The 16,178-nt window shown below is 41.6% G+C and overlaps 1 protein-coding gene across 11 annotated transcripts in view; it reads left to right on the forward strand.

Moving 5' to 3' along the window:
• fam172a (family with sequence similarity 172 member A) overlaps positions 1-16,178 on the forward strand; it is a 684,886-nt gene that overhangs the window by 109,768 nt on the left and 558,940 nt on the right. For all 11 annotated transcript variants that reach the window (XR_005942765.1, XR_005942766.1, XM_041185659.1 and 8 more), the window contains 2 exons: positions 8,631-8,696; positions 14,406-14,597. Coding sequence is in view for 9 of the 11 variants with exons in the window: in XM_041185659.1 (XP_041041593.1) it covers positions 8,631-8,696; positions 14,406-14,597 (258 nt within the window). In the remaining 2 variants the exon portion in view is untranslated. The remainder of the gene's footprint in view (positions 1-8,630; positions 8,697-14,405; positions 14,598-16,178) is intronic.

A 16,178-nucleotide genomic window follows, 5' to 3' on the forward strand; every position in this document is an offset into this window, starting at 1 on the left:
TTGTGGGAGTTGTGTACAGGCCCCCTAATAGTAACTACATGGTAGGGTGGAACATAAAGGAAGAAATAATTGGAACTTGTCAGAAAGGCATGGCGATAATTATGGGAGATTTTAATCTGCATAACAACTGGAAAAGTCAAATGGGCATAGGTAGCATAGGTGTCCTGGAATGTTTCCAGGATAGTTTCTTAGAACAGCGCGTTCAGGAGCCAACCAGAAAGCAGGCTATACTAGACCTAGTATTGTGCAACGAGATGAGATGAATTAATGATCTCCGTGAAGGCGCCTTAGGTAGCAGCCACCATAATATGATTGAATTTTACATTCGGTTTGAGGGAGAGAAGGCATGGGCCCAAGACTATTGTTATGACTCCAGCTGAGGTTACCCCTGGACAAGCCTGATCCCATAGAGGAACCCAGCCTGATAGATCCTAACTTTTAATTTTATTTGTTTAGATATGTGGAGAATGGCTACTGAACTGGAGTCAGCTAATTAACTTTTAACAAAAGAATAAAACATTTATTAAGCAAGAAAAGATTAACTATATTAAAATATTCCTTCACCCACAATTTTACATTTAGAGATATATATAGATTTGTAAGGATAACGCAAGTTACAAAAGCTATCTTATACTGCAATGTCCACAGTAAGTACACAGTCATGGAAACTAGGACTAGGAGTAGGCCATTCAGACTTTTGAGCCTGCTCCGCCATTCATGATGATCATGGCTGATCATTCAACTCAATAGCCTGCTCCTGCTCCCGCTTTCTCCCCATATCCTTTGATCTCTTTCACCCCAAGAGCTATATCTAACTCCTTCTTGAAAACATGCAATGTTTTGGCCTCAACTACTTTCTGTGGTAATGAATTCCACAGGCTCACCACTCTCTGGGTGAAGAAATTTCTCCTCATCTCAGTCCTAAATGGTCTACCACGTATTCTCAGACTGTGACCCCTGGTTCTGGACTCCCCCACCATCGGGAACATCCTTCCTGCATCTACCCTTTCTAGTCCTATTAGAATTTTATAGGTTTCTATGAGACCCCCCTCATTCTTCTGAACTCCAGCGAATATAATCCTAACTGACCCAATCTCTCCTCATATGTCAGTCCCGCCATCCCAGGAATCAGTCAGGTAAACCTTTGCTGCACTCCCTTTATAGCAAGTACATCCTTCCTCAGATAAGGAGACCAAAACTGCACACAATATTCCAGGTATGGTCTCCTGGAACGCCCTGTACAATTGCAGCATGACATCCCTGTTACTGTACTCCAATCCTCTGGCTATGAAGGCCAGCATACCATTTCCCTTCTTTACCGCCTGCTGCACCTACATGCTTACCTTTAGCGATTGGTGTATGAGGATACCCAGGTTTCATTGCACATTCCCCTCTCTCAATTTATAGCCATTTAGATAATAATCTGCCTTCCTGTTTTTGCTACCAAAGTGGATAACCTCACATTTAACCACATTATACTGCATTTGCCATGCATTTGCCCACTCACTCAGCTTGTCCAAATCACAGTGAAGCATCTCTGCATCCTCCTCACAGCTCGCCGTCCCACCCAGCTTTGTGTCATCTGCAAATTTGGAGATATTACATTTAGTTCCCTCATCTAAATCATTGATATATATTGTGAATAGCTGGGCTCCCAGCACCAAGACCTGCAGCATCCCACTAGTCACAGCCTCCCATTCAGAAAAAGACCCGTTTATTCCTACTCTTTGTTTCCTGTCTGCCAACCAGTTTTCTATCCATCTCAATACACTATCCCCAATCCCATGCACTTTAATTTTACACACCAATCTCTTAGGTGGGACTTTGTCGAAAGCCTTCTGAAAGTCCAAATAAATCACATCCACTAGCTCCCCCTCATCAACTCTGCTAGTTATATCCTTGAAAAATTTGTCAAGCATGATCTCCCTTTGATAAATCCATGCTGACTCTGTCTGATTCTGCCACTGTTTTCACGTGCTCAGCTATTAAGCCTTTTATAATGGAATTTTCTAGAATCTAGAATTTTCCCCACTACCGACGTCAGACTGACTAACCTACAATTCCCTGCTTTCTCTCTACCTCCCTTTTTGAATAGCAAGGTTACATTAGCCACCCTCCAATCTGTAGGAACTGTTCCAGAGTCTATAGAATCTCGAAAGATGACCACCGATGCATCCACTATTTCTAGGGCCACTTCCTTAAGTATTCTGGGATGTAGATTATCAGGCCCTGAGGATTTATTGGCCTTCAATCTCATCAATTTCCCCAACACCATTTCCCTACTAATACTGATTTCTTTCAGTTCCTCCCTCTCACTAAATCCTGTGTTCCCCAACATTTCTGGTATGTTATTTGCGTCCTCTTTTGTGAAGACAGAACCAAAGTATGTATTTAGTTGGTCAGCCATTTCTTTGTCCCCCATTATAAATTCCCCTGTTCTGACTGTAAGGGACCTACATTTGTCTTCACCAATCTTTTTCTCTTCACATACCTATAGAAACTTTTAATGTCAGTTTTTATGTTCCCCTCAAGCTTACTCTCATACTCTCTTTTCCCCTTCTTAATCAATCCCTTGGTCCTCCTTTGCTGAATTCTAAACTAGTCCCAATCCTCAGGTATGTTGTTTTTTCTGGCCAATTTGTATGCCTCTTCCTTGCATCTAATACTATCTCTAATTCCCCTTGTAAGCTATGGTTTGGCCACCTTTCTGGTTTTACTTTTGCGCTAGACAGGAATAAACAATTGTTGCAGTTCACCCATATGCTCTTTGAATGTTTGCATTGCCTATCTCCCGTCATCCCTTTAAGTAACGTTTCCCATTCCATCATAGCCAAATCTCGCCTCATACCATTGTAGTTTCCTTTAAGATTCAGGACCCTAGTCTCAGAATCAACTACGTCACTCTCCAACTTGATGACGAATTCTATCATATTATGGTCGCTCATTCCCAAGGGGCCTCGCACAACTAGATTGCCAATTATTCCTTTCTCATTATACAATACCCAGTCTAGGATGGCCTGTTCTCTAATTGGTTCCTCAGCGTATTGGTCCGGAAAAACACCCCATATACACTCCAGCAATTATTCCTCTACGGTATTGTTACTATTTGTCCAATCTATATGCATATTAAAGTAACCCATAATTACAGATTACAGATAATTACAGTCCATGTACCAATAGGCGACATGTGGTCAGACACAGCACAGTCTGAAACCAAGTGACAGATGCCACCTCAAACAGATGCTATGGATCTCTCCTCAACTGCCCCCAGAAACTTGTTACACCATGAGCCAACCAGCTTCACTGCACTCCATCTTTCACATGAGGGTTTCCAATCACCACTCTCAAGACCTCGCCTTAGAATCTTCTTCCAAACCGACACTTTCTATCAGACAGGGTTCTCACAAGGGTTCAACACCAGGGTTTCAAACTCTCCTTCTGATGTTCCTTTTCCCTGGGTCACCACATCCATTCAAGCTGTCCTGTACGCACTCTCTCTCACTGACTCAGCTGTCAACAGTACACCACTGCTTCACATACCCATAGCAAAGAATAACAGACCTTCAGTTGTCTCCTTGGACCTTGTGGCCTCTTGTAAGCTGTTCTCGCTTTAAATCTACTTTCAGAATCTTTTGTCTCTTTAAATCTGAAGCTTGGAGCCTTTCTCTCTGCCCCTCACTCTTATCTTCACTTAACAGGACCTTTTCCAGGCTTCTGTCCTTCTTTTGACCAGATGGTCTGCTTGGGACTTTCTTCTGTTTCACTCCCCTCAATTTTGGGGTTCTTCTTTAGCTTGGGACTGGCTATCTGTCTCCTTTTTCCAGCCTCACATGGAAGCTACTTGCAAATCAAACTGAACTCAAACAGCTTCCAAATCAAACTGTTGTTTCTAGTTTCTTGAGTGTGTGTGTCTGTGGGAGGGACCTTTCTCCCTGGATCCCTGTTGCTAGGCCACAGCCCAGTTTCTCTACTCCGGTTTGTTTAACTTAGCTGCAACAGTCATAAACCTCAGTAGAAATGCAGTGCCTTTTAAAGTGAAGTTAAAATTCAATTTGACCTTTCTTAACACACAGATATAGAAATACAAATCAAACGTAAACATTAAAGCTAAAACTCATTCATAACACCCACAAATACAAATATAACTTAAACTATATCTATTTCTTAACTCTATGTTTTTAAACTTAAATAAGGGCAATTATGAGGGCATGAAAGCAGAGCTGGCTAAAGTGAATTGACAAATTAGGTTAAGGGATAGGTTAATAGTGATGCAGTGACAAGCTTTTAAGGGGATATTTCAGAGTACACAGAATAGATACATTCCAATGAGTAAGAAAAAGTCCAAAGGACGGGCACACCATCAGTGATTAACTATAAAGGTTAAAGATAACATCTAACTTAACAAAAAAGCATATTATTGTGCGAAGATAGGTGGAAGGTCAGAAGATTGGACAGAATATAAGGAACAGCAAAAAATGACTAATATTAATAAGGAGGGAAAAATTAGAGTACAATAGAAAGTTAGCCATAATTTTAAAAATGGATAGTAAGAGTTTCTATAAATATTTTTATAAAAAATGAACTAACAAAGTGAGAATTGGTCCTAGAGAAAGTGAGCCTGGAGGATTGATAATGGAAAACAAGGAGATGGCAGATGAATTGAAAGGTAATTTGCATTAATCTTCAAATAAAGGATACAAGTAACATCCCAGAAGCAGCTATAAATCAGGAAATGGAAGGGAGGGAGGAACTCAGGAAAATTACAATCACCAAAGACGGAGTAAATTATTGGAGCTGCAAGCTGCCCGGGTTCTGATGGACTTCATCTTAGGGTCTTAAAAGAAGTATCTAGTGAGATAGTTGATGTATTGGTTTTCGAAACTCCCTGGATTTGGGAAAGCTTTCATTAGATTGGAAGATAGCAAATGTAACTTCATTATTCAAAAAGGGAGGAAACTACAGACCAATTAGCTTGATAACTGTCATAGAGAAAATGTTAGAAGCTATTACTAAAGAAGCTATAGCAGGGCACTTGGATAAATTTAAGCTAATCAGGCAGAGTCAACAATGGTTTTTTGAAAGAGAAATAATGTTTAACAGAAATACAAATCAAACTTAAAACATTAAAGCTAAAACACATTCCTAACACCCACAAATACATATATAACTAATTTAAACTATATCTCTTTCCTAACACTATGTTTTTAAACTTAAATGAGGGCAATTGTGAGGGCATGAAAGCAGAACTGGTTAAAGTGAATTGACAAGTTTGAGAAGTAACATGTGCTGTGGATAAAGGGGAACCGGCAGATATACTGTACTTAGATTTCCAGAAGGCATTTGATAAAGTGCCACATCAAAGGTTATTGTGGATATAAAAGCTCATGGTATGGAGGTGACATATTTGCATGGTACACTGTGGTACACCCACAGTGCTGTTAGGAAGGGAGTTCCAGGATTTTGGCCCTGTGACAGTAGAGGAAGGGCAATATATTTCCAAGTCAGGATGGTGAATGACTAGGAGGGGAACTTCTAGGTGGTGGTGTTCCCATCTATGTGCTGCGCTTGTCCTTCTAGATGGTAGTGGTCGTGGGTTTCGAAGGTGCTGTTGAAGGAGCCTTGATGAATTCCTGCAGTGCATCTTGTAGATGGTACAGACTGCTGCTACTATGCATCGGTGGTGGAGGGAGTGAATGTTTGGTTGTGGTGCCAATCAAACGGGCTGCTTTGACCTGGACGGTGTCAGGCTCCTTGAGTGTTGTGGGAGCTGCACTGATTCAGGCAAGTGGGAAGTATTCCATCACACTCCTGACTTGTGCCTTGTAGTGCACAGGCTTTGGGGAGTCAAGAGGCAGGTTACTCGTCACACTATTCCTAGCCTCTGACCTGCTTTTGTAGCCACAGTATATACATGGCTAGCCCAGTTCATTTTCTGGCCAATGGTAACCCCCAGGATGTTGATAGTGGGGAATTCAGTGATGGTAATGCCATTGAACATCAAGGGGCAATGATTGGTTGTTGGAGATGGTTATTACCTGATAGTTCTGTGGCTCGAATGTTACTTGCCACTTGTCAGCTCAAGCTGATATTGTCCAGGTCTTGCTGCATTTGGTCATGGACTGCTTCAGTATCTGAGGAGTCGCAATTGGTGCTGAACATTGTGCAATCATCAGTGAACATCCCCACTTCTGACCTTGTGTTGGAAGGAAGGTCATCGATGAAGCAGCTGAAGATCGTTGGGCCAGGGACACTACCCTGAGGAACTCATGCAGTGATGCCCCGGAGCTGAGTTGACTGACCTCCAACAACCACAACCATCTCCCTTTTTGCTAGGTATGACTCCAACCAGTAAGAGGTGACTTGATTGAAACGTATAGAATCCTGAGGGGCCTTGACAGGTTTGATGTGGGGAGTATGTTTCCTCTTGTGGGAGAATCTAGAACTAGAGGTCACTGTTTAAAAATAAGGGGTTGCCCATTTAAAATGGAGATGAGGTGGAATTTTTTCTCTGAGCATCGTGTCTTTGGAACTCTCTTCCTGAAAAGGTGGTGGAAGCAGAGTCTTTGAATATTTTTAAGGCAGAGGTGGATAGATTCTTGATAAACAACGGGATGATATGTTATCGGGGCTAGGCAGGATGCAGATTTAAGGTTACTATAAGATCAGCCATGATCCTATTAAATGGCAGAGCAGACTCGAGGGGTTGAATGGCCTACTCCTGCGCCTTGTTCGTATTTAAAGTTGAACCCCTTGTTTCTGCATATAATTGGGATTTCTGCTGAATTTCTGCTAACGTTACTATGCTGGTTTGGGAGAAGCCATGAGGAAATTCTGGACGGAACTAATTCTCCATGTTGATATGATTTCAAAATAAAATCAAAACCTTATTGTGATTATATGGAATGAATTGCATATCCCACATTTGCTTTTGTCATAAATGTTTGAACCATATAAATGGCCTGCAACGTTATGCTATGACATCCATATTTGCCTATAATCCCCTCCATGGCTTTTCCCAACTCTGCTTCTATAACCTTCTGTAATCATGTATATTAGTGCACACCCTTTGCTCCTCCAAATTTGACCTGCTCTACACCTTCTTTTGCTTCAGTAGCAAAGATTTCAATTATTTTAATGCTGAGCTCTAGAAGTTTCTCTTTTTTTAACATTACAAAAGTGACTATACTTCAAAAGTTCTTCATTGGTAAAGTGCACTGGAACAGCCAAAGGCCATGTAAGGTGCTATATAAATGCAAGTCCCTCTTTTCTTTCATTGTGCCTTTAAATCTCACCTGCTTGCTACTCTCTTCCTACCTTGTAAAGCCTTGTCAAAATCTACCTCCTCCACGCTGTCATTGGTTTTGTGTCCTTGTTATTTTACTACTGCTAAACATCCATTTTTATCTCTGTGATGTACCTTGGACGTGGACTATACTCGTTGCTTCACAGAGGTAAAAATGGATGCTAAATAACTGCAAGCTATTGCTGGAACATCAAGCCAGTTTCACATCTGTTAATATTCTGCAATTTGGTACTCAGATGTTGCCAATTTCAATTGAAACAATAAATTCAACAATCAAACAGTTTTTAATAATATAACTGTATATTTCAGACTGAAAGAGCCCATCTAATGGATTCTCAAAGGATAGAGCTGATTCTTATATTACCTTTGATGCAGGCTGATAACACATGTTATAGGGGGGAATCTGTTTTGAATGGCATAAATAATATGAGACAATATTAACCAAATGCCATGATTTGGTATATATATTTTTAAAATGTTAATACAGTGTAATCTCAATTATCCACCGTAATGGAAGGGAATCCCAGCAGATAAAGGAAATAGTGGATATCGAGAGCTGATTACTGCTCCTATTTCAAGTATTTTCTGTTGTTATTTCAAACCTCCCCACGAGTTCTCATAAGCTATGCTCTCTTTGTCCTACTCCTGCCAGTAGGATCAGCTGGTGCTGTGGAACAACTGATCTGCAAGCTCAAGTGTACTTGTGTATCTGCTCACAACTTAAGCTGTCATTTCCACCTTGGTTCTGAAAGGCAGCCAAAAATGCTCCTGTGAAACCAGCCAATGGCTTCCCACTTCGAGATAAATGCCAAAGACCACATGTGTTCATCTCCAGTGATCTTATTGGCAGTCTCCACTGAGATCACTGTTGTAGAACTACAGATACAGATCCTGCCTTTTTAAATGTTCTCCAGTGCCAGTGAACAGAGTTTGTTGAATATAACGTGCACTCTGCTCACCATCTTAGAAGCTTACTTAAAAACCTTGGCCCGGTATTGATTTTGCTGGAATTAGCATTGCGAAAGCTGTCAATGGGATTGCAGGAGATAAGTGCATGCTGCTTTTAGAGCACCACTCTATAGCTAGGGGACATCTTAAGGGAGTATTTTTGGTCAACACTTTGAATCCATAATAGTTGGAATTCAGGACAGTTGTATAGAGAGCATTGATCCTGCAGATCAGCTGATCTCTTCGACAGGATCAGCACAGTAAACATGTGTTGCTAGCCCTGGCCAAAAGCAGGGCTTATTAAGATTTCTCCTTATACAGGGTATTTTGAGTATGGATAACGTATGTATAATTCTTGGATAAAATTTTGTCTTTGCAGATTATCACCCACTGTGTTTATGAACTTTTAGAAAATGAATGTCATTTGAAGAAGGTTTATCTCCCGGTAAGTTAAACTTGTGCAATGTTATAAATGTCTATCCATGCACATTAATTCAGTTGCCACATACAAATGAAAATTTCAGCATCATTGGTGAGGCATTCACTTGAGAATGTTAAAATTTAAGAAGCTTGTGTCATTATAATCCCATTTTCGTTAGCTGGTCTGTCAGGCAACTTACTGTAAAATCTCATTCTGAACTGTCTATAATTTACTTCCCGTCATTAGCAGCAGACTTAATTGTTGACAATAAAGACGAAGGAAAGCATCTTGGGACCGAACCTTCTGAGGGGGATGGGGTGTTGGTAGAACACGTTCCACAGTAATTGCTAGCATGCGCCTGCCTGTGACGTCCACTGCTGATCCTGTCAAGTTTATCAGGTTCAGGGGAACTCATTCCCTCTTTGTTTGTATAGTACTCCCAAAGAAAGATATGCCACTTGGTTTTAAGCAAATTGTTATTAGAGCTATTTTAATTTGAGGGTTTGTGTTAATGGTTTCTTAACTAAGGGAACTAAAGGCTGACAAGCCTCCTGGACCTGATGGCCTACATCCCAGGGTCTTAAAAGAAGTGGCTGCAGAGATAGTGGATGCATTTGTTGTAATCTTCCAAAATTTCCAGATTCTGGAAAGGGTCCCAACAGATTGGAAAAATGCAAATGTAACTCTATTCAAAAAAATGAGGTAGACAAAAAGCAGGAACTTATAGGCCATTTAGCCTAACATCTGTCCCTGGAACAATAGTAGAATCCATTATTAAGGAAGTAGTAGCAGGACATTTAGAAAATCACAGTACCACCAGACAGAGTCAACGTGGTTTTGTGGACGGGAAATAGCGTTTGGCAATTTTATTAGAGTTTTTTGAAGATGTAACAAGCAGTGTGGATAAAGGGGAACTGGTAGATTTGGTGTATTTGGATTTCTAAAAGGCACTTGATCAGGTGCCACACAAAGGTTAATACACAAGATAAGAGCTCATGCTGTTGTGGGTGATATATTAATGTTATTACGACCAGGTGAGGAGGGTTCGAATAGCTCCCCTTTTCCCCTTTTCTCATTTGACTGTGAGAGGTTTTTTTGTTTAAAAAGGATGTACTTGCCAATTCTGTGAGTACTTAACTGTTTATGTGCTGTGATCATAAGACAACCCAATAGGACAGGTTTTGTTGAGTTTAACAAAGAAAGAGGTTAGCTTTTTTATATTTAAATCAACCTAAGTAAAGTAATAAAATACACATTGACTTTTGTGAGCATGCACACACACACACACACACTTGAAGTTCACACACATACACACAAACACACACACACAAGTAGGCACATACCCACACACACATATATCACAGTACGGGGAAGGACAGATTGGCCAAATTACAGTCCATAAAAAAAAGTAAGAGTGTATCATCTGTAGTTTGCTGACTTGGCTGGCTTCAGGCCGAATTTGATGATCCCAATGCTTCTGATTTAAAGATGTAGATGACATAAATTGGTTGTTCTTTGGGAGAGGGTAGTGCTGGTTTGGTTTCTTTTAAGAAATCTGTGCTGCAACAGGGTATCCCTGGATGATCACAGTCAGGTAACAAGGCTCAAAGCTTAATAGGTGGGCTGGAGAAAAATGAGGGCTGGAGGGACCCCACTTAGGTCATCTACCTAAGCTGCTTGTCCTCAGTTCTGCTGAGAAAACATGTGCTTAAAATATACAAAGGCTTGGATTGTCATGTGACCTTACTTCTTCAGCTGCCAGGGGAATTTAAAAAAATACATTGTCCGTGTATTGCAAAGGGGCTTGATTATCTCATGTCTGGAAGCTAACTTAGCCAATGTCCCATTGTCCAAGCGATTAGTACTTATGGCCTATATCCAACAGTTGAATACCTCAGGTGACTGCTAATTAGTTACGTGATATGAGTTCTTTCTATTCCCCTAAACTTATTGTCTTTGGGGTTTGCAGATAAACTGGCCCCACTCCACTAAATTGGAATGTGGAGTGTATGGTAATGCAAATTGGGGTTAGCCATCTTGGGCTGTGAGGTCAAGTCACTTTAGTCTGTGTTTTAAAAAAAGTTTTTAAAAGTTTGATCCAGGATTCCAGCCTATAGATTTAAAATAATTATTTAGCATAAAACACATCTTCATGACAACATGGATGGAGGATTGGGTAACTAACAGAAAACAGAGAGTTGAGGTAAATGCGTCATTTTCAACTTGACAAATTGTCATTAGTGGAGTGCCACAGGGATCAGTGCTGGGCCCTCAATTATTTATAATCAATATTAACGACTTAGATAATAGGACTGACTGAATTGTAGCCAAATTTGCTGGCGATACAAAGGAAGTAAGAAAGAATCTGCAAAAGGAAAAAGATAAGTTAAGTGAGTGGGCAACAATTTGGCAGATGGAGTCTAATGTGGGAAAATATGAGGTTGTCCACTTTGGCAGAATGAACAGAAAAGCAGAATATTATTTAAATGGAGACAAACTGCAGAATGCTGTGGTCAGATGGATCTGGATGTCCATGTACATGAATCACAAAATCAGAGCATACAGGTACAGCAAGTAATTAGGAACTCGCAATGGGAATTGGAGAAAATGCTCTGCTAGTTGGATTCACACCTAGCACAAAGGAAGATGGTTGTGGTTGTTGGAGGTCAATCATCTCAGTTCCAGGACATCACTGCACGAGTTCCTCAGGGTAGTGTCCTAGACCCAACCATCTTCAGCTGCCTCATCAATAACCTTCCTTCCATCATGAGGTCAGAAATGGGGATGTTCGCTGAGGATTGCACAATGTTCAGCACCATTTGCGACTCCACAGATATTGAAGCAGTCCATGTCCAAATGCAGCAAGACGTGGACGATATCCAGGCTTGGGCAGATAAGTGGCAAGTAGCATTCACATGCCAGGCAATGACCAACTCCAACAAGAGAGAATCTAACCATCACCCCTTGACACTCAATGGCATTGCCATTGCTGACTCCTTCACTTTCAACATCCTGGGGGTTACCATTGACCAGAAACTGAACTGGACTAGCCATATAAGTAATGTGGCTACAAGAGCTAGTCAGAGGCTAGGAACCTTGTTGCAAACAACTCACCTCCTGACTCCCAAAGCCTGCCCACATCTACAAGACACAAGTCATGAGTGTAATGAATACTGTTCACTTCCCTGGAATGCGTGCAGCTCCCACAACACTCAAGAAGCTTGACACCATCCAGGACAAAGCAGCCCTCTTGATTGGCACCCCATCCACAAACATCCACTCCCTCCACTGCTGACTCACGGTGGCAGCAGTGTGTACCATCTGCAAGATGCACTGCAGAAACTCACCAAACATCCTCAGATCAGCCATGATTTTATTGAATGGCATGGCAGGCCCGAGGGGCTGAATGGACTCCTCCTATTTCCTATGATGTTATGGGACTTAATACAGTTATTTGGCTAGCACAGATTTTGGTAAAATGTAGATGGAGAATTTCTTGAATTGTATCCAACGTATTATCAATTGAAAGTAATATGCTGCCTTTTGATATACACAGAGCACTGTTATCGAAGCAAAGTTTATTTGCCTATTTGAAAGGCAATTAGATAGATGCTTGAAAAGAGGGCTATTGAAGAGAATGGGGAGTGAGCAGTAAAGTGGGATATGGTAAAAAACACTTGATTGAGTTCATTCTGTGCTGTGATACTAGAACACTAAAATGGTACCAAAAATGCAAAGTTCCTGATATATCCCAAACATCGCAGTAGGTTACCTGTTTGTATATGGAGATTGAACTTCTTGATGAGCATGGCTAAGGTGGGCAAGCTAGTATTTAAGCTGTGATGCAGTTTTGGATAATTGTGTTTGGGCTGGGTGCTTCAGAGAAATCTAATACAATTATATATATATTAATTATTGCACTTAATAAGCTCATATAGTGGTTTCTGTTTCACTTCATCAAGTCTGAGGAGATTTTGTCAGTGCTGGTACAGTGGTTTCTGTTTCACAACATCAGCCTGGATTTTCATCCTTCAGATGGATGTTGGGAAAATTCCAGGCTCAGTCCCCCCACCTCTGCAAAGGCAAGAACTTCATTGATAAGGGATGAGTGCAGGCTAGTGGTCGAGCCAGCTGACCTGGAAAAAAAATTTGGGGGCAGCCACAGAGACTTCTGGGGGTGGAGATGGGCTGCTGTTGAAAGCACACAGGCCTTCCAGCCCTCATCCCTCACACCCCCTCATCCTCCAAACAACCCCCATACCCCATCCATGCCAATTCATGCCCCCACCCACACCTATGGCCCCTCATCCCCTCTATAGCAAGCTTTGACCTTACCTAACCACCATGACCCTCATGTCCCCTATGCCAAGCTCTGTTCTTCCATCCACCATCTATGGCCCCTCATGCCCCTGTGCCAAGCTTTGCACTTCCACCCACTCCCTATGGTCCCTTCTGCCAGGCTGTGCCCTTCCACCCACTATGGCACCTAATACTCCTCGACAATCTCTGCCCTTCCTCACCCCTGTAGCTCCTCATGCCCCTATGCCAAGTCCTACCCTTCCACCCACACTTTATTGTTCCCACACCAAACACTGCCCTTCCATCCACCCCCATGCCAAGCTCTGCCCTTGCATCCACCCCCTATAGCCCCTCATGCCCCCTATGCCTAGCTGGAGCACTTCCATGCCCATTGACCAACTATACGCTGTCTACAGCCAATTAACCCTATAGTGTATAGTGGCATGTGTAAAAAAGAGCTTTAAATATGTAATTCCTGGGTAAATATGTAAATTTCTAAATATGTAACTCGTAACTTTCTTCTGTGGTGAAGATGAAGTCATTTCACTGCAAGCCAGTAACAAATGTCAATTATCCAGACTCTTTAAAGTATCAATTACAAAAACCACAAACCCTGGAAGCCAATTAACTTGTGTAAACAAACACTGTGAAATTGTCAGCAGAGATCAGAGAGCCTGAGATGTCAAACAAACCAGTGTTTTCTCTGGGGCGCAGGCGTTTTAGTACTCTAATGGTTGTCTGACTCTCAGCCATAATGAGAGCGCTTCATCAAAAGCAAAGAAGCTATGATAAACTTGTATAAACACAGGTTTGACTTCAACTGGAATGTTATGTCCAATTCTGGGCATCCCACATTTGGAAGGATGTGAAGGCATTAGAGAGGGTGCAGAAAAGATTCACAAGAATGCTTCTTGGGATGAGGAACTTCAGTTATATGGATAGATTGGAGAAACTGGCGCTGTTTTCTTTAGAGAAGAGAAGGTTGAGAGGAGAGTTATTGGAGGTGCTCTAAATCATGAGGGGTCTAGGCAATGTAGATGGGAGAAACTATTCCCATTCGTGGAAGAATTGAGAACCGGAAGAAACTGATTGAAGGTGATTGACAAAAGCAGTAATGGCGACATGAAAATAAACTCTTTAATTCAGTGAGTGGTTTGAATCCAGAACGCAGTGCCTGAGAGTGTGATGGAGGCAGATTCAGTTGTAGCTTTCCAAGGAGAACTATAATTATCTGAAGAGAACAAATTTAGAGGGCTATGGGGAAAAGGTGGGAGAGTGGGACTAGGTGAATTGCTCTTGCAGCAAGTGGGCACAGACACAATGGACCAAATGGCCTCCTTCTATGCTGTAACCATTCTATGATTCTTTAAATTTATCATTTTAATATATACTTCAGTATGATTTTCAAATCACTTTTGCTTTTATTGAACTCAGGTGGATGCTACAGAAGGTGAACCAAAGAGCTTCATCTTTATGAGTGAAGATGCCATAACCAACCCTGACAAATTGATGGTTCTGATTCATGGTAGTGGGGTTGTCCGGGTTGGACAGTGGGCCAGACGACTGATAATCAACGAAGACCTTGACAGTGGCACTCAAATACCTTTCATTAAAAGGGCTATGGACGTAAGGCTAATTTTCAGAAACTTGATTCTGTTTTTTCTGCATTTATTTCAATGTATTTTTTAACCACTTGTTTTTGCCGTGATACCTGGAAAGAATAGAAAACCATTGACTTATAATGGAACATAAGAATGTATAGGAACAAAAAGATCATTGTAGTCCATCTGGCTGGTTCCAGCATTCAAAAGCAGAATATAAAGTTCACTACTTTTAAATCTTAATTGTTGTTCTTGACAAATCCTAGTTCAGTTACCCCTTAAAATTACTTTTATCATCAGTCTTATTGCTAGAGGTTTAGCCATATGGGGGATGGTCCTGGTATTTCAAAGCATGTGCCACATCCACAGCAGTAACTGTTCTGCACTTGGCATGTTCAATGTCAGTGATCGATTTATTCATGCTATTCTCCAGGGAAACCTTCAACACTGCAGGTTTCCTTGTAAACCAAGCCAAAGATACATTTAACACTACCTGAGTCAGGAGGTGGATGGCTGCCATGATGATATCCTCAAGGTTATCTCTGAACATTGCACAGTGATGCTTGGCTGCTCCTTTCTCTAGCCCCTCTGCCACCTTTCCCTCTACCACTCATTATCAGCATTCAAAGTTAAACTTCTAACAGATCTAAATCGCTTCTCATCCCAAATGTTCAGCATCTTCTTCATGAGATAGTTCTTTCTAATCTGTCCATTCTCTTTTCCTTTTCAGAGCTGCATCCCATGCCACCTTGTCATTCTCAGGGTCATGGTAAGCAGTTTCTCAGGGTTCAATATGTGAATACCTTTAAGGATCTTGCATATCTCAACACTACCTTATATTGGTGTCATCTTCTTCAGTGCAAGTTAACTCAATTTTTGTAATGTCCTGGTGAGTTCGATATCTGATGGCAGGCAGCCTTTTGTTACACCTTTTCCAGTATCAAGTGGCCCTTTTAATAATATGGTAAGCTGAACTACACATTACTCTCCCAGTAAGGTCAAATTCTATGCCTTGCATTGTCTCAGAGCCACATTTTGTGATGTTTGTTATTCAGCCCAAAATTGTCTTATTTACCACTGCCATATACTGGTTTCAACAATCACTCCGCCAATATCTCCAATACCCTTCCAACTGTGATAAAAACAAAAAAACTGCGGATGCTGGAAATCCAAAACAAAAACAGAATTACCTGGAAAAACTCAGCAGGTCTGGCAGCATCGGCGGAGAAGAAAAGAGTTGACGTTTCGAGTCCTCATGACCCTTCGACAGAACTTGAGTTCGAGTCCGATCGTCTCAGCTTGCTCCTGCCCCACAGAACTCATTTCTCGTTATCTTGACTCCCTTCTCTCTCCCCTTGTCCAGTCCCTTCCCACCTACATCCGTGATTCCTCTGACACCTTAATGTCACATCAACAATTTCCAGTTCCCTGGCCCCTACCGCTTCCTCTTCACCATGGACGTCCAATCCCTCTACACCTCCATCCCCCACCAGGATGGTCTGAGGGCCCTTAGCTTCTTCCTCGAACAGAGGCCCGAACAATCCCCATCCACCACTACTCTCCTCCGTCTGGCTGAACTTGTTCTCACGCTGAACAATTTCTCCTT

The sequence above is a fragment of the Carcharodon carcharias genome, chromosome 4 (genome assembly GCF_017639515.1).
Source record: "Carcharodon carcharias isolate sCarCar2 chromosome 4, sCarCar2.pri, whole genome shotgun sequence".
NCBI classification, from domain to species: domain Eukaryota; kingdom Metazoa; phylum Chordata; class Chondrichthyes; order Lamniformes; family Lamnidae; genus Carcharodon; species Carcharodon carcharias.